The 19388-nt window shown below is 32.1% G+C and overlaps 2 protein-coding genes and 1 long non-coding RNA gene across 3 annotated transcripts; 1 reads left to right on the top strand and 2 right to left on the bottom strand.

The window, feature by feature from the left end:
* The first annotated feature begins 4032 nt into the window (after positions 1-4032).
* LOC142618815 (uncharacterized) lies at positions 4033-5970 on the top strand. Its single transcript, XM_075791847.1, has 4 exons — positions 4033-4165; positions 4465-4567; positions 4987-5048; positions 5704-5970. The coding sequence occupies exons 1-4, from the start codon at positions 4043-4045 to the stop codon at positions 5836-5838; spliced, it is 423 nt and encodes a 140-aa protein (XP_075647962.1). The 5' UTR covers positions 4033-4042; the 3' UTR covers positions 5839-5970.
* A 784-nt stretch (positions 5971-6754) lies between these two features.
* Positions 6755-9539, bottom strand: LOC142618373 (uncharacterized). The gene is made up of 2 exons (XR_012841274.1): positions 9132-9539; positions 6755-8638 (listed from the first exon to the last, which is right to left on the bottom strand). It is a non-coding gene; the product is annotated as an uncharacterized LOC142618373 (long non-coding RNA).
* A 5224-nt stretch (positions 9540-14763) lies between these two features.
* LOC142620291 (F-box protein At5g07610-like) lies at positions 14764-15993 on the bottom strand. The gene has a single exon (XM_075793687.1). It carries the CDS (start codon positions 15991-15993, stop codon positions 14764-14766), a length of 1230 nt encoding a protein of 409 aa, XP_075649802.1.
* Between the last annotated feature and the right edge of the window lie 3395 nt (positions 15994-19388).

The raw sequence follows: 19388 nt of genomic DNA, 5'->3' as shown, positions 1-19388 counted from the left end.
CTATGAATACAATATTTTCCAAAACTACCCACTTAATATTTTATGCTTGGTGCATAATAAGAGTGGTATAGTGATGGACCTGAGTAAAACTAATGTTGATCCAATTATAACTTACAACTCAAAAAGTTGTGAAAAAGTTGTGTTTTTAATGTTGTACAAATATTAATACATATTTCTAGATTGTTCTTAGACTAACCATTTTTTTTAAAAATTAAAAATGTAATAAACTGGTTAAACTGTTAAAGTTTCCGTGGTACCAAGTACAAGGCCATACATAGGGGAGAGAGAGAGAGAGAGTTTTTCACTTTTTGAGCTTATTGTTTATCTCACTAGCTTGCTGGATCACAATGACTAATTTGAAGAGAGAGTGTAAAGAACATTGTCAGAGGAAGAATTGTGGAATAAAGTTAAACAACACGAACTAAAAGTTTTCATTTTTTATTAATCTATGGTTGGGAATGTAATCTCCTCTGCTAGTAGAGAATTAAAAAAAATGGAATGGTAAGAATTTTGTCGAGGTGAAAAGGTGCGGAAGAGCAACAAACACGGAGCCACAACCCACAAACCACAAGCATGAAGTAGATACAAGTAGAACGACATTATTTGGAGATTTCGATGGAAACAAAACTGGGTTGGACTCTAGTTTGCTCATCCTACCTTTTGTTTTTCTTTGACTCCCATTCACTTTTTTAAGGGCATAGATTTCCTCATCATTAACACTCTTTTTTTTTACTATATTCCCATGTGTTTTACCCTATCAATAAGGATGTTTTATAATTTCTTTACATTTATTATTATTGTTTTTTATATCTTAAAACTTTGAAAACGAGAAACTCTTATCAAATTTTGTACGTACGATTTTTTTTTGTTTTGGTTTTTACCATGTAAATGGTCAATGCCCGTGTTGCCATAATCAGCGGTGAGCCGGTGAGATTATTAAAAAAATATTTTTTTTTTTAGTTACAAATCTGATGCTAATTTTTTTTAAGGGTTTTCTTTTCTATCCCAACAGATTAATCACTATTCATTTCCCTTATATCTTTGGGATATAGTATGAGACTAAGAATACATTCCAAATTCTTAAAGAAGAATTTATACTCATCTTCTATTTTTTTTTTTTTTTTGAAAATTATACTCATCTTCTCTATCTTGGTAGTTGGTAATTGCTAAATATTAGCATTGATATATTCCATGTCGAATATGCCTGAATGGATGTAGAAGCATAAAGTATGAACACAATAATACAAGAGTTACGTAGTTTAGCCTAACAGCCTACATCTACAGATAAAGGAAGCCCTTAAGGAGCGTGTGGTACAAATCATGTGTTATAATGAACTTTAACATAGGTATATAAAGTAGACTAAACCCTAATCTAAGAGACTTGTAATATAAGCAGGGGACTTGACTTGTACACAGTAAAATTAGGCTTGAGCTTATATTAATGGACTAATATATCTAAAGCTATAAGTAGGGGACTTGACTTGTACACACAATAAAATTAGGCTTGAGCTTATACTAATGGACTAATATATCTAAAGCTATCTTGTTGTGTATATTGTGGGTTCAAACATATTATTGTTTTGAAAAGAAAAAAAAAGTATTCTCCAGAATACAAATACATCACAAAAACTCAGAAATTTAAACTGATATATATATATTTTAGGAATGCTTTGATTCAAATCTTAAGGTAAGAAAATGATTTGGCAAACTCTCAGACATAGTAAAAAAAATGAGTTTTATTCAAATATTTTTTACAAAACCATAATTTTTTTTTTGTTAGGGGACAGAGGTGGGGTTTTTTTTTAACCAGAATAATTTGTTGGCGTAAATGCACTTTTAGTCCCTACATTTTGACGTTGTTCCATTTTAGTCCTTACATTTTTATTTTACCACTTTTAGTCCCTAAACCAATTAACGCATGTTATTTTAGTCATTTCTGTCAGTCCACAATCGGAAATAACGGAGGTGACTAACAGAGGGATTAACATATTATTAAAATTTTACTGTAGCACTCATCAGATAAAAAAAAAAAAAATCTATGTTCATCTTTTCAACCAGAACACCAAAGAACACAGACCCTCTACTTTAATATTATAATAGGAAATTTGAATATATAAACCAAAACCAACAAAAAAACGTAACAAAAAAAAAGCATTGATCGTGAGGGATGGAGAGGGAGAGATAGATTGAGAGAAAGAGAGATGTAAAGGACCAAAGATTGGTGGGTGGGTCTGAAGGAGGCGAGATGGGTGGGTGGGTCTGACAGCGGCGAGATCGGTGTTGCTTCTCGGCTTTGGTTGGGTTTGTAGATCAGAGATCGGTGTTACTTCTCGGTGGTGAGGATCGGTTTTAGCTTCTCGGCTTTGGTTGGGTTTGTAGATCAGAGATCGGTGTTTGCTTCTCGGCGGTGAGGATCAGTGTTAGCTTTTCGGCGGAGAGGATTAGTGTTAGCTTCTCAGCGGTGAGGATCGGTGTTAGCTTCTCGGCTTTGGTTGGGTTTGTAGATCAGAGCGTGTTAGCTTCTCGGCGGTGTAGATTTGTGGCAAAGACGATGACGGTCCGGTGAGGCTAAGGCTTGAACTTGCAGCACGATCAGACCGGCGAAGGTTGGGCACGATCAGAGAATGTGTTGCTTGGGTTTGAGGATGGGGGTTTGGAATTTATGATTTTTTATTTTTATTTATGGTGTTTTTATGCTGATTTTTCTGGGTTTATGAATTTTATTTGCTGGAGGTTTCATTGTTGATTGAAAGATGAGAAAATCTGGGTTTTGTTATGATTTTGTATATTTGGATTTTGTGGTTTTAGAAAATCTGAGAAGATCTGCTGCTAGGTTTGTGTTTGTGTTCTTGCTGGAGATCGATTTGTGTTTGTGTTTGTGTTTGGTTGACAAGAAAGGGCAAGAAAATGCAAGTAAATCTGAGCATGTGTTTTTATGTTTAAAATCTGGGTCTGTGTTCTTTGTTCTCTAGTGTTTTTGTTGAAAAGATGAACATAGATTTTTTTTTTTATCTGATGAGTGCTACAGTAAAATTTTAATAATATTTTAATCCCTTTGTTAGTCACCTCCATTATTTCCGACTGTAGAATGACGGAAATGACTAAAATAACATGCGTTAATTGGTTTAGGGACTAAAAGTAGTAAAGTAAAATGTAAGGACTAAAATGGAAAAATATCAAAATGTAGGGACTAAAAGTGCATTTACGCCTAATTTGTTTTGTACCACTTTGTTTTGCATTTTTGTCCGTGGTACCTTCTTAAATATTAAACTTCTAGTTTACATTTACTATTCAACTCGCGTAGTTTAATCCTAGCTTCCTAGGATTAATTAAAATACCTAATTCTTTAAGTTTTTCTTTCTTGCACAAATTACTATGCTAGCTGCTATTCTTTGTTCATGCGAAGTTAATTGAAAGAGTAGTCCAAAATCTCCTCCGCAACCAAAGGAATGTAGTCTTAAACTTTCTATGAAAATGTGAAAACTAGTATCCATTTTACTGTAAAAACTCATCTAGGTCCGAATGTGATTTGTACCACTACCACATCAAAATCATAATAAAAAAATTTCATAATTATTTATTGTGTATATAAATATTGACACATCAATTTAAATGGTAAAATTTAAAGCATTCATAACATCGATTAAAAAATAACTTTGAAAGTTGTAAAGCTTGAATTTCCCTTCTATATATATTTCATTCTTGAGTTCAAAGTTGACCCTCTCTTTCCTTTGTTCGGGTAAAACGCCTATGTTTTGGGGATTCTAAGTCACTTAGAAGTGATTAAAGGGCACAAGTGAGGCCACCACCATGCATTCCCTACAGTTTTCTTCTTCATAAGTCTTATAAATACCAGTTTGTTCTCTTGGACAACCTCTTCTGTCTCTTACAAAACCTGGTCTTAAAAAATTGTTTCTTTTGTAAGTTTGTTAGCAACATTCTGCACTTACTGCACTACTCCCTTGTATATGCTCAACATAAATATATACAGTAATCACTTCTCTTTTCAACTTTACAACTGTTGAAAGAGCTCTCCTTGATCATGTCTATCATATCTTCTGTTTTTATCCTCCTCTTGTTCCTTTCCATGCATGAATATTGCAATGCTCGCGGCCTTGGAGTAGTTGATAAAGCTTCCAGCTTACAATTCATTGTTTCTGAAAAGGTTGGTCTTGTACTTCTATGCTCCCCATTTTTTTTAATTCACTAATTTCTTTATGTAATTTTCTGGAAGTTTAAATTTTGGTATTTTCTTTATGGAAAATTTTTATTATCAAATTTAAACTAACGTGTAAGTGAATGTGATTGATGACATTTCAACAACATGGTAAATCAATGTTTAAATTGTTTTTTTAAAGATTGATGACAGATCGGTTTATAAGAGTTATGATGTAAAATTGGTAATATCCCTTGCATCAGTCTTAATTGCTAATAGTTTTGTTTATCTTTTGGGGTATGTTAAAGGTAGAAGAGAAGGTTAAGCATAACATGGAAACAATTCAAGGAGGAACAGATGGAAACAAAATTGATGACAAGTCTCGAGGTGGTGCAACTACACAAATTCCAGGTCTAGTTCCAATCAAGCCTTTTGTTTCAGTTTCTAGGCGCATGCCCCACAAGAACCATGATGAACATCCCGGCTTTAACTCGGACTATTCTCGGCCTAGAACTCGCCCTCCCTCCCATAACTGAAGTTGTTCACTTGCTTTACTATTAATCACTCATTAACTTCCTCTTTTGAATAGCTTGGCGGCTTTCTTTCATTTTCTATCATACCTTAAATCCATAAGCCGTCAAAACCACATAGAAAGAGCCTTAGAATGTAAGGACTATGTGTATTTACTACTTATCAAACAAAATTCCTTATTCTTCAGTTTTGTACACCAAGGTTATATATGAATCTATAATTCATTATGCTCTTCATCTTCATCTTCTTCTTCATTATCTTTTTATCAGCATTATTATTGATAGGAATGGATTATGCAGGATGTGAGAATTCTAAGTCATCTTGTCACATGGGCTTGCTTAGGGAAACACGTATTAATAAGGTAAATTGTCCAATGCTTTTATAGTTATATAGAGGGTAAGTTTGGGTTTAAATATGGCAAAAGGGAACCTATTGATCCCATTTTTTTCATCATGTCCATTGTGAGGGTGACAAGTGCAAATGGTCTCTATGCATAAATTTATAAATTTTCATGTCTATGTGATATACGACTGGCCCCAAAACTAAATATATTACGAAGTGCATGGAAGCCATTGTGAGAAGTGGAGAAAAACAGCATGTATGTGATGCTACATATAGTGTCTGCAAAATCAAGGTTACCTTTGTTGAGAAGCTATTAGATAAGTTTTAAAGCCCCTTATATGATAAGTGAAAACATTGTTTTCTTCTTCTTACAATTTGGACCCAGGTTTTCTTCCTATAAAGAACACTTAGCAATGTATTGAGTTATAGTAAACATGATTCACAACAATATTATAAGTTTACCAAAACTTTTGAAAACCAATGTGATAGTTGATATTATTAAATCACATAACTTTTTTTCTTTTAATGAGTGATGAATTAGGATTATATGACGAAAAGTCAGGTAATGAAAAGATATAAAAGAACTAGGAATTGACGTGACCGGGTGGGTAAGAAAAACCTTACTCAGTAGATTATATTACAATGAATGTAACATGTTACTGTTGCTTATGTAGGGATCAAGAAGGCGAGCATTATCAATAGTAGGATCTAAAGTCAAAGAAGATAATGTTTTCAATGGTAACAAAGTACAAGATGTAGAAGTGACAGACTATGAACCACCACATCAGACACCACCGATTCACAATTGATATAGAAATCTAGCAAATTTTGCTACTTGTGCTACGGTTTCTATGATCCTATTATATATATACATTTTCTTTCACCATCTATAAGAAAATAACAGCTGAGATAACATTTTTGTATGCTATAAATGGAAGTAGGAACATAAGAAATGGAGATCGAATTAGTGGCTTAGATTGCTACCAGTTAAAAAAAGTGGTAGTTGGTGTATTGTTAAATGATGTTATAACTTATTTCAATGCTTTCATGAGTTGGAATTCGATGTAATTGGCCGTTCGTGGTTTTGGAGTTCCATGCAAACAGTTGCCAGAAATCACTCCCTAAAACACTCCAACATTATACTTTAATTAATATCCAAAGGAATTACTTTCCTAATGCTTGGAAATCCCCTGTATTTAAAATCAAGCGTAATTCCAAAGTCTCAACTCTCAAATGTGAAAAAATATATTGTTCCTTTTGTGATTAAAGTTTGAAGTTTGAGGTATGAACTAGTAGAAACATATAGCATGCTGTATATTAACAATTAATAACAAGCTTTAACGTGGGAAAATCTGTTTTGTAACTGTTGAGTAACTTCAGGCTTAATTTATTCAACTTTTCCTTACAAGTTCCAAGCCAATTAAAAAGGGAGAAGAGCAAAACAAAGGGTTCTATTCTTATCTTGAGGAACTCTATAATATCAAATTTGATAAACAACATATCCCACAACAAATTTGAAAAACAAGAACAAGAACAAAGTAGTTCCATGCAAAAACAATTTATAATAAAAAAGCACTTTTATCAATGGTTTTTTTTTTTTTTTTTCAATCTTTTTCTCTCTCAACCAAGACGAGCAAATGTGGTGGAGTTGATTTGACTCTCGGGCAAAGGGCAAACTTTACTAAACACTAGCTTCTAACCTGCGCGAAATACATATGCACAATATTGAAATAACATTTTTCCACTAGTCAAAGATTAGAAATACAAAAAAGTTACGAAAGAATACAAAAGAGACCTATTATTTTAAGATAAAAATCCATTTATAACATGACACTCAATTTGTTCTAGAGTAGCTATAAAAAAAAAATAAAAAAAATCCACACCATGAATCTCAAATCTATACACGGAGTAAACTCTATGATTAGCTATCAATGTGAGCAAATCTGATGATGGCTACAATCATCTCTTAAAATTACTACTTGTCTCTACTATATTTTTCATCGCTGAAGAGTGTTATCTTTCTCGTTGGTGAATAGTGAATCCATTCTTGGCAAAATGCAATGTCTTAGATGGAGAATCCTTGATTAGAAAAGGCCCCAAGGTCTTGTTCATTTGTGGATCAAAGTCTTTATTAGTGGTCTCCATGTGAATGCGACTCCATTGTTAGGTTCCTATATATGGTTATGTAAAAATGCATTAGTTCTAATTGGAGGCAAAGATAGATTACTCTTTTTTATAGAGGAATATAACACAACTTAAAACCCATAAACAATAATATGAAATTTAATATTAAGAATACAATCAAACTTATTCAAAGTCTAAAATTAAGAAGCTAACACAAATCATAAATTAAGATATAAAAGTAGAAAAGAACAAGAACAAAGAACAAACCTGAGAGAGAGAACGAAGAGAAGCTTACCATGTGGCATCCTAAGTTGCTCCCCAACAAATGTTTTTACGGTATTGTTAGCCACGTCAGTTTCTAGTCACATTGGATGGTATTGCCCAATGTTCCATAGCTATCATCCAATGAGACTAAAAAAAAATATAGGAGTTGCCAAATGTGATAATAATACGGTTATATGTGATGTTAGTTCTACCTAATCGGACATTGACACTATTCAATGTAAGTAAAAAATAAAGAAAAGAGAAAAAGAAAATCATGTGATAATAGTACGGTTATATGTGATGTTGGTATTGTCTAATAATGTAGAACTCTAGTGCCTAAAAAATTTCCTTGTTGTAGCATTTTAATAGAAGTGCATATAAAATTGCTTCAAAATCCAAATAAATTAGCAGCGTTCACCCCATCTACTGCTGCATTATTCCTCTTTTAGAATATTTTATGAAAGTATCACTATCTATTGAAGCGTTTGTCAAAAGTTGCAAGCCAAACACAGCAAAAGTCCACTTTTTTTTGTAGATAATTTTCTCATGCCTACAAAAGGTACTGTCTAAGATTGCCGGCCAGAAAGTTCAAAACATCCAAACAAAAAAGAACAAAATCTAATTTGATGATAAGAAACAAAGTTGCTGACATGGGTGTACCTGGGATGCTCGTTTCGATACCACTAATGATAAGGCTGATAACAACATTACCAGTGGTGATCAAAGCATCTATAGCCAAGCTTGGCTGCCCTAACAAGTGTGGAGATTTAGAAATTCCATATTCATTTGGCTTGAATGAAGGCTGTTACCTAGATGAGACATTTCTCATCACTTGTAACAACAATAAAGTAGCAACATCAAATAATGTTACTGTTAAAGACATATCTATTGAGGATTGTAAGGGCATCCATAGCAGAGGTGCAAAAAATTTAACAATTTGACACTACAAAAAGTTACTTTATCTATTTTACCTACTCACTTTACAAAACATCAAGTAGCAGTGGGTCTATTTTAACTTTCAACACAATAAAATAATATAAACATCACAATAAAATAATATATCTACTACAATAAAATAATATATCTACTACAATAAACAACAATCACAACCACCCGCAACCGCTACAGCTACAGCTACCACTACCGCCACTACCACCGCTGCCGCCACCGACTCTTCCACTGCCAGAAGCAAAAATAGAAACGAAAAAATTCTAGCCTTCTCTGCACATAGAAAAGTCCCAAACTAACATTTAAAAACATAAACATAAACTCCTACAAACAGAAAATTCCCAATACATTCCAATCCTCAACGATTTATCATCAGATTCAACAAATATTATAAATTTATCATTCCAAAAAAATTAAGTAACTCACAACTCACAACAAATATTATATGAATCAAAATTGAGTAACTCACAACTCATTGAAATAAGGCATGAAGCAAAAAAATAAAAATAAGGTAGTAAGCAAGTTTCAAATCCAAATCAAAACGAACAAATGCTCTGAATTTACTGCTCTATTCTATCCATTCATCAATTCAACTTACCAAAGCATGGATAAGTTTGTTGAGATCAAATGACATAAATTTTCATTGAACAAGAATAGCAAAAAAATGATTACATCTACAATTCTTTTATTCTATATTTATAGATACACACACATACCCAAATTAAAAATCCCAAGCATGTAGATGAAGAAGACAGAGACAACTCACTTGAAGGCAAGTCAGGTCAGAGGCGTGGATCGGAGGCGGCGGTGGCGGGACAGAGAGGTGAGAGTTCAGAGGTGAAGTTTGAGAGAGTTGAGAGCATTAGAGAAGGTCGAGATGGGTCAGGGGCATAAATCGGTGGTGGATCGGAGGCATGGGTCTGAGGCGTGGATCGGTGGCTTGGGAGTTTGACGAAGTGGGTCGGTTAGTGGGTTGGTGACGTCGAGCTTCGGTGGGCCGGTGACGATGAGGATCTAGTCGGGCCGGTGGCGGTGAGACGGAGTGGTGAGAGTTTGAGAGCGTGAGCTTGAGAGAAGGTTTTGAGAAAAGGTGAGACATAGAGGTGAGAGTTTGAGAGAGAAGTTTTTGTCTTCAAAGAGCACGGTTTGGAGAATAAAAGAATAGAAAAAAATAAACAAACAAATATTATTTTAGTCCGGGTGCAGAATAAAAAATCAATTTTTTTTTAGCTCTCAGCTACAGTGTACAGCTATATATTGCTGTGCACTGTAGCAATGAAGGTAAAAATTTGACCTTTAGCTCCACTATTGCAACTTTCTTTTCTTTTTTATGTGTAGTAGAGCTAGAAATAACTTTTTAGCACCACTATTACTAGTGCTCTAAGATGAGTGTTTTACATTTTGTAGCTTGACACTATTATAATCAAAGTAATAAATATATGAAAAGCAACAAAATGGTGCTTTATGAACCATGAACACCATTTCCAAGGCCAAAAATAAGTTTACTGTTGGCTGTCACACTTTTGCAAGCCTTGGGTTCCTAAAGGAAGTGTACTTTAGTGGGTGCATGGCTGATTGAAGAAGCCTTAGCAATTTAGTCAATGGCTCATGCTTTAGCATTAAGAGTCCGTTTGGATAGAACTTATTTTGCTAAAACTGAAAACTGAAAACTGAAAATACTGTAGCAAAATAATTTTTAAATGTGTGAATAGTACCGTGAGACCCATTTTTAATGAAAAAGTTGTTAAAAAGTGAAATTTGTGGGACCCATGAACAGTGCATTTGTACACTGTTCATAGCTGAATAGTCAAACCTTGCTGCTGGGTTTGAAAAAAAAAAAAAAAAAAAAAAAGAGGAAGCAAAACGCAAACGCAGCCATAAAAGCTGTATCCAAACGGGCAATAAGTGTTGCAAGATAGCGATTCCCGATGGATTGAAATATGTGGGGGGAACTATACAGCTTTAAGAATCACACAGATGTATAGGGCTTCAATCCCTGCGGCTATGCTTTTGTTGTGGAACAAGGTCAATTTAGTTTCTCCTCTAATCATCTCAAAAATATTCCAAACGAAACTCTCCCAATGATGTTTGACTGGGCAATTGGGAATCGGACATGAGAGAAGCATCTCAAAACAAAACAAAATTTGCATGTAAGGAGAAAAGTAAATACTATTGACCTACACAAAATTGATTCTACAGCGACAAAATGTTTTGCAGCATTTTTTTTACAACGCTTTTCCAACCGCTGCAAGAGATGCATAACAATTTTCCCATTGCAATGCTTTTTGAAAGGGCTGTAGTAAAGTTTTTGCTTTGTAGTGTTTTCTTTGCAATGTTTATGAAATGTTGCAACAAATAACAAAGTTGCAATGGTTTTCAACAAACATTGCAATAAAGTATGTATTGCAGCATTTTTCAAAATGCTACTAAAAGTTTCCAAAAACTTTTTTTTTTTAATTATAAAAAGCATTTTCCCAATAATTGATTTTTTAAAAATTAGCATTTATTTTAGTAATTTGGTCACAAATACTAGCATATTTTTAAATTGCAAATACACAATGCTTCAAATATTAAAGAGTATACATGAAAATAAAATTGTCATTTATTCAGATAATGTGATTACACCACCAAGTTTCACCAATACTCTATAAGTGCAAACATCAATGTTGTGAAATTTAACAATAAAATTTACTTTTGTTACAAAATAATGATTTTTGTTTTACACCTAATGATTTTTGCACCAAACTACCACTAATGTTTTCTTACCTATAACAAAAATTATAATATTAAAAATTAGTAATGTCATTTACAAAATTTATAATGCCTTTATCACAACTTCAAAAAAAATCATGAAACATATGAAAGAGTATTGGTGAAACTAGAATCAATTATTGGTATGTAAACTAGAATCATACCATACAAAGTTGTTTCACCAATCACTTTTAGTCCTAAATCCCAATTACCACAAGGTCATTACCAGCTATTTATTTCAAATAACACAAATTTTTTTTAAATGAATCCCAATTTACAAAGCATGAAGTGAAATTACAAAATAAAATCAATAAAACCTAGATCCCCACAAAATTCACTTCCAAAAATACACAAAATTTCCAAATTATTCAATAAAAAAAAAAAAAATTACTTCACTCAACAAAATTAAAAACACAAAAAATAGGGAGAGAGGGTGACAGACCATAGATAACTTTTTGTCATCTCTCTCATATAAAATAAAATTTATAATTAGCAAATAGGAGAGAGAGAGAGAGAGAGAGAGAGAGAGAGAGAGGGGGGGGGGGGGAACAAGTTGGGGCGGAGGCAATCTCTTTTCTCGGCGACAATGCTAATGTGGGAAGACATGGAGTAGTGGTGGAGGTGGGTAACGACGGTAGTGTGTGGTGTTTGTGAGAATCAAGAGGTCCAAAACAGTAGATGAAAACCAAATAGAGCAATTCATTAATGAAGTGGTTGTTCTCTTCCAAATCAACCATAGGAATGTGATCAAAATATTAGGTTGCTGTTTAGAGACGCTTACTCCTTTATTAGTCTATGAGTTTGTCCCTAATTGTAACCTCTTTAATCACATACATCATGAAAGCATTGCATCCACCATATCATTATCATGGGAAACTCGCTTGAGGATAGCTATAGAAATAGTTGACGCACTATCATATTTGCACTCCACAACTTCTATAGCTATAATTCATAGGGATGTCAAGTCTACAAATATACTGCTTGATGATGATTTTATTTCAATACTCTCTAACTTTGGAACTTCAAGGTTGATTCCAGGATATCAAAAGCAATTAGTTACTGTAGTGCAAGGAACTCTTGTATATTTGGATCCTGAATACATGCAAACAAATCAATTGATGAAGAAAAGTGATGTTTATAGCTTTGGAGTGCTCCTTGCGGAGCTACGAACAGGATAGAAGACACTTTCATTTGCTAGGTCCCAATAACAAAGAAGTCTAGCTATGTATAAGATGATCAATTGTCTGAAATGATTGAAAATAGTATAGTATGGTTTCTTGAAAATGCTTCTTATAGTTGGCGGAGCATTGCGAGCACTCGGGAATTGCTTGATAAAGAGAGCTTACGGAGGGTGGCTACAAGAAGGAGAAAATTAAAGTGAGGCAAGACCGGTGATTATCAACGCCTACCACTCACAAAGTGATGACTCTAAGACAAGATCAGGATGACATGTGTGTAAGCCAGTTAAGAGTCAAATATCTCAAAATGGTTGAGAGGATTTTTAAGCCAAAAGAAGCTGAAGTCATCACTACCATTCCATTGAGCCCCATGCTACCCAAATATAAGCTCGTTTGAGGAAGGACAACGAATGATTCCTTTATCGTATGTAATGTATACCATGTTAAATTGCCAATTCTCTAAAAAAGTTAAAATTATTAAGAAATTCTGATTAATCACTTAATCATAATTCTAACACTTTCTTTTATGTGGGACTCAAACTTCTCCTTAATAAGTGGGGCCCAATACATAGAGTTAGGGAACAAACTCCTGATCTCCTATGCTCTAATACGATAATAATTTATTCTAAAAAAAAATAATACGATAATAATTACAAAACTTAAGCTGTTAGAAAATGATTAATTTAATCATTTAATCATAATTCTAACATATATACTAGATACAGAGGAAAAAACAAAATGCAGAGGAGAATGTTCCTCTAGAAAAGGTAGTGCACAACTGGTGTCGACTCAATGGTATAAGCCATTGATGCGATTGCCTAAGGCCCCAAGTGAAAAAAATGCCCCTAAATTTTAACCAATAGTATTAATTGAGCCGAAATATTAACAAATAAATAAAATAATATTTTCTTATCAAATAAAAAACAAATAAAAAAGAAAAAGAAATATTATATCCACAACATTTTTATAAAAAAAATCCTAAATAATAGATTGTTAAGGGCTGTTATTGACAGCAAAAAAATAATTTTAGTGGTAGGTTCAAATAGAAAACAAGAAGTAACTTAACATCTAAGATTTGTTATGAAAAACATTGTGAATGTAGCACTTCTAAAAGAAAAAAGAAAAGAAAGAAAGTAATCCACAAAAAAATTCATAACATTTTTCACAATAATCGGTTAACAAACTTTTACTAGTTTTCAACTAGATTCGCCACTAACTCAAGTCCACTTTTCTTCTTCCTTATTTGCAAGCTGATGTATCAGACTCTTCATAGTTTGTAATTTGAAAAAAAAAAAAAAAAAAAATTCTTCCGTTATAGCAAATGTTTGTAGTATAATTCCAATATAACTAAGCAAGCTAGAGGACTAATAATAAACCCTAATAAAACTAGGAAGAAGTAAAATCTTTTAAGTGAGCCGGTTGCTTGATGGTCCTTTTGCTCCTGATAAATTTTTCCTACATCAGACAAAAGATGAAGAGAAGAGTTACTAAGATCTTTAATATTACAAACTTATTTAGGTTATGATGTAAAAAACAGCAAATCAAAGAGTGATTACACTACTGTAGTATTTCAATGAAAGAAGCAACAAACTGAAAACAAAATTAAGTATTTTGATGAAGGATTTCCCTAAAGAACAGTTGCATGAATGAGGTAGTTTTTTTTTAGGCCAAAAACAAAAAGTTTCCTTGTTCTAAAATTTTTTATTAGACTTGTGAACTTCATCAGTAATTGAGAGATTTTGGATGTTAATATGACTGTTTTTGTATATTTCTTTTTGATAATATAAGAAAATTAACTGAAAAAAAGAAAACAATATATTTGAATCTCTCAAAGAATCACAATAATGCCTTGTGTTTATATGAGATTATATGAAAGCTTTAGATGAGTCTGCTAAACAGAGGAGCCCTGTTTCACTAACAAATAGGAAATAAAAAGTTCAAAGAAACTCCTTATAAGTGGGATGTTTGGGCTTTGAAAGACTATAGAAAGCAATTTAATATATGCAAGAATATAGGGTATAACTGGTCATTGTTCTTAGAAAGTTTTAGGCACAATCTAGTGGGGAAAACTCCAAGTCTTTGAATTAAGTGCAGTGAAAAATTTCCCAATCTAGTACTCAGCAGGGAAAAAACTGTCAAATAAGTGAGCTTCAACCATGAATAATTTTATTTTGGCCAAGGTTGACTATAAATCAAACATTAAAAAAAAAGTTTTTTCCCAGAATCATTCCAAATTATACGCAACACCACATCAAAAGTCTTATTTCTACCATAAGATCTGAAAATATTCCAAACCCGAAGTGGTGAATACTCACAAGTTTTTATTTACTTTTTGTTTTAAGGCACTTCAATTTTATATATCTAGTGTTCTTTAGTGGTTTTGTTACATGGTTAATCAGCAATTGAATTCACAATTGCTTATATTTATACATATATATAGTTGGTGAAAAGTTCCAAATATATGTAAAACTAAAGACAGTCAAAATATAGAGTTGATGAAAATATAAAAGATGAATGGGTACTTACAGTTCCAATAGGGAAAGGAACTTCACATTGTAGATAAGGAAAGACAACTTTACAAGCTGATCCATAATGTGTATGAGGATCAGACAATTTCAATTTGTTCTCCTGTATGTCACCAAAATAGTACTCTTCGATTTTGCAAAACCAATTATCAACCCTAAGACTGAGAATAATAGTATCATCATACGGATGAAAAGCCATTGGTTTGAAATATATTGAGGGGATCATCTGGGAGAGGATTGCTTGGGAGGGGATTGTGTATTTCAAACACCATACATAATTATTGTCAGTCCTAATACAATTGTGTCGAAGCATCCAAATACGCAGATTTGATTTGTCCGAATAGGAAAAATGCATCGCACCCTGGTTTGCTCCAATACATGCAAGCGGAGACTTTTTGGCAACTTCAGGTAGGTCAATAGACTCGACCTTAACTCTTGCACTTGCAGTGATTTCTTGATCAACAATAAACTTAATCAGATGACCCGACATAGATAACCTATATAATGCACCATCGAAATAAACAGATCGTTTTTCCCAGTTAGCCTTACGAACATGATGTTCGAGTTGATGTTGATATTTCAAGCTAATCCAAACCCCAGTCCTTGAATTATAAATATTGAGTGCACTAAAACCTTGAAAATAAACAATTTTATAGTGACAAGATTTAGAAGGGTCATAAGCCAATGCTGCATACTTAAAACGACTTGTTCTTGGATGAGGCTGCTTAGTGATAGTATCAAATTGCTGGGTTAAGATGTTGAGGACATAATAACGACATAACCTTTGACTTGAACTTTGTGATTGAGGATACAGCGCGGTTGTGTAAAAACCTAGAACCAAACCATTGCATGAATCAAGCAAATCTCGTTTGTTAAGTGTCCGTTCAATTGTTTTCCACCAAGCAATTAACTTTTCATCAATAAGAACATCCTTAAAATTAATGCATCTTCTTACACATGAAACATGTCCAGTATATGCAAGCTTTGATGCCATCTTTGGAAAGCAAAAGTTGATGATCAAAAACTGCCATGACTTACAAACACACGTGAGTTTTGCAAGAAGCTTTGCAGGAAACTTACAAAGAATTTCAATCTTCAAATCATCACTCAAATCGTCGAAGCTTGTAAAAACACCATGGTTTCTCTCCTTGTTGTTAAGCTTCCTACGTTTCATGAGTGATTCCAAAACATAGGAAAAACTTTTTTTGATGAACCGAGACATTGAAAATTTATGCGCCTCTTTTGGTTTTGTTTTTTCTTTAAATATATTCGCAATCAATATCATCTATTATCATTTTATTTAAATAAAATTATTTTTATTTAGTCCAAATTTAACAAGGAGTAAAATTTTATCTCTTTAACAAGTTCAATTTAAACTCAAACTCATCATTTTTTTTAAACAAAAATATTTTTGTAAACTTATCAAAGAGAAAAACTTTATCTCTCTAATAAGTCCAACTTCAACTCAAACTCAAACATTATTATTATTATTATTATTATTATTATTATCTCTCTACTTCACTAAAGTGATATTTTATGATAAGCTACAAACTTATAGCCATAGATTATTCTTTTGAATGTAACCCAATCTTTTTTTTTTTTTTTTTTTCTATTTTTTTAGTCATATATGTTAGGTTATAAAAGTTTTGAACAATTGGCAAATCGTAAACATAAACTTGTCTAGATATAGATCCTAGAGTCTATAGGTATTGTTAGACAATGCTCAAGGTGATTCAAGTCAAGATTTAAGAACATACAAGCTGCAGAAAGAAGAGTTCAGAAACTATCTGGTTCGATTGATTGAAAGACAGGCTCAATCGATCGAGAGTCGTATCTACAGAATTTTAATGAAGGCCCAAATAGCAGTTCAAGCCCAAAAATGATTAGGGTTTCAGATCTACTTCTTCTAGTATATAAAAGAAACCCTAAGCACGTTTTTATAAGGTTTTTAAGAGAGAGAAGAGTGTGCCTTTTTTGTAGATCTAGGGTTTTGTACCCAAAAGCTCTCTAGAGTTTTTTTTTTTTTTGGTGTGTGTGTGCTGTGTGTTGAATCTCTTGTAAGATCTAGAGATGTTTACCTTCATACACACTTAGGGTTATCAAGATCAAGATTTATGTCAAGAACTCGATGATCGTTTCAGTTGCTGCATAAAGAACATTTAGGAAAATCAAGATTCACAAGTAGGAGAACTTGTAGTTGCTGCAGATCAAGGAAAGAAGTAGTCCATGGACTCGGAGATATCATGGGGTCGTGGTAGTAAGTTTTCTACTCGAGGTAGCAATAGAATGTTAGTGGTCTAAGTTCTATTGTACAAACTTCAATTCTTTCATAGTGGATTTGTTTTTTACCTTGAGGATAGCTAGGTTAAATTCTCCCCAGATTTTTTACCGGTTTGGTTTTCCCAGTTCATCAGATTTTTGTGTTCTTTATTTTTTCGCTGCTTTACATGATATGACTTTCTTATTTTAACCTAGATCTGAATAATAAACCTCAATATTCGCTTCATTAATTAATTAGGTTAAACAATCTAGTTTTACAGGGATCTAAAACTTAACAATATATATTTTGTTTTGTTTCAATAATTTCTAAGTAGTGAATCATTTGATTCTTTAATATTTTTTCGTCTTTTAGAAATTCTAATATCTGAATTTTTGAGTTATTTTTTGCAGTATCTGAAATTGTCTGACAAATTGTAAGTCATGGCTTCTTCATTAAATTGTAACACAAATTGAAATCATACAAGAGCAAATCATGTAATGGTGTAGTTTCTTAATCAATTTAAGATTTTATAAAATTATTTTAGTCTATCTCACAAATAGGTAAGTTATTTTATATAACCAAAACCTCTGAAACTCTCTCAATTTTCCACGTAAACACAATATTTAAATAAAATTATTATTTTATTTAATTTATATTATATTTTTTTCGTCCAAACTTCATAAAAAATGAAACTCTATCTCTCTAACAAGTCCAAATTAAACTCAAACTTATCATTATTCATTATATATATATATATATAATCATTTTATTTAAATTATATTATATTTGTTTAATCCAAACTTCACAAGAAATAAAACTCTATCTCTTTAACAAGTCCAACTCAAACTCAAACTCATCATCATCATCATCATTATTATTATAAAACCGAAACTTTTGAAGCTTCCACTATTTTCCACGTCAGCACAATATTTAAATAAAATTGTCATTTTATTTAAATAAAATTATTTTTATTTAGTCCAAACTTAACAAGGAGTGAAAATTCATTTCTCTAACAAGTCCAATTTAAACTCAAACGCATCATTTTTTTTAAACAAAATTATATTTGTTTAGTCCAAACTTAACAATGAGTGAAACTCTATCTCTCTGACAAGTCCAACTTAAACTCAAACTCATCATTTTTTTTTTAAAAACAAAATTATGTTTGTTTAGTCCAAAGTTAGCAAGGAGTGAAACTCTATCTATCTGACAAGTCAACCTTAACCTCAAACTCATCATTTTTTAAAACAAAATTATTTTTGTTTAGTCCAAACTTAGCAAAGAGTGAAACTCTATTTCTTTGATAAGTCCAACTTAAACTTAAACTCAAACTCATCATTTTTTTAAAACAAGAAGTGAAACTTTATCTCTTTAACAAATCCAACTTAAACTCAAACTCAAACGTTGATAATTTTTCTTTAATATTTTTTGGTTTTTCAGAAGTTTTAATATTTGAATTTTTGAGTTATTTTTTTGTAGTATTTGAAATTGCAAATTGAAATTATACAAGAGCAAATCATGTAATGATGTAATTTCTTAATCAATTTAAGATTTAATAAAATTATTTTAGTCTACCTCACAAATAAGTAAGTTCCCACGCATAGTACGGGTTAGTAACTAGTTATATATATAAAACGAAGCCTTTGGAGCTTCCACAATTGTTCATATCACCATTATTTGATATATGTTTCAAGAGCTTGAAAATTCTACTTCAACTAAAATTCTATAACAAAAATTTCAACAAATATAAATCCTTGCCAAGGTTGAAACCCTTCATACTCACTCAAATTTCACAAAGAAAACACACAGCAAATTGAAGATTTTGCAAAGAGGGTACGGGACTTCATGAGACCACTTTGTAACGTTGTATTCATGGAGTTGCTCAGAGTAAATGCATAGGTAAAACTGAAGCCTTTGACTTTTGGTTGACCTCTCCACAATTTTTCACATTAGCATTTTATGTTTATATTTTTTTAATTTGAATTATTCAATTTAATTCTTTAGATTTTATAGCATCAAATTGCAGAAAATTTATTAAATTTCTTTTTAAAAAATTAAATTAAATTTAGTTATTTGGTACCACACAACCACTATACTTAAAGGAAACCTAAATTATTATTATCTCTCTCTCTCTCTCTCTATATATATATATAACCGAAATTTTTGACTTTTTGTTGACATCTTCAAAGTTTACCACATCATTATTATTATCATTTTTAAATTATTTAACTTTTTTTTTAAACTACATAATGCACTTTATTTCACTCGCATTAGGATTAAAAAGAAAAATGAAAGAGACTCACATTAGGAGT

Source organism: Castanea sativa, chromosome 12, assembly GCF_040712315.1.
Source record: "Castanea sativa cultivar Marrone di Chiusa Pesio chromosome 12, ASM4071231v1".
NCBI classification, from domain to species: domain Eukaryota; kingdom Viridiplantae; phylum Streptophyta; class Magnoliopsida; order Fagales; family Fagaceae; genus Castanea; species Castanea sativa.
The sequence above is the reverse complement of the archived record's forward strand: the minus strand, read 5'-3'. Positions and strand labels throughout refer to the sequence as shown.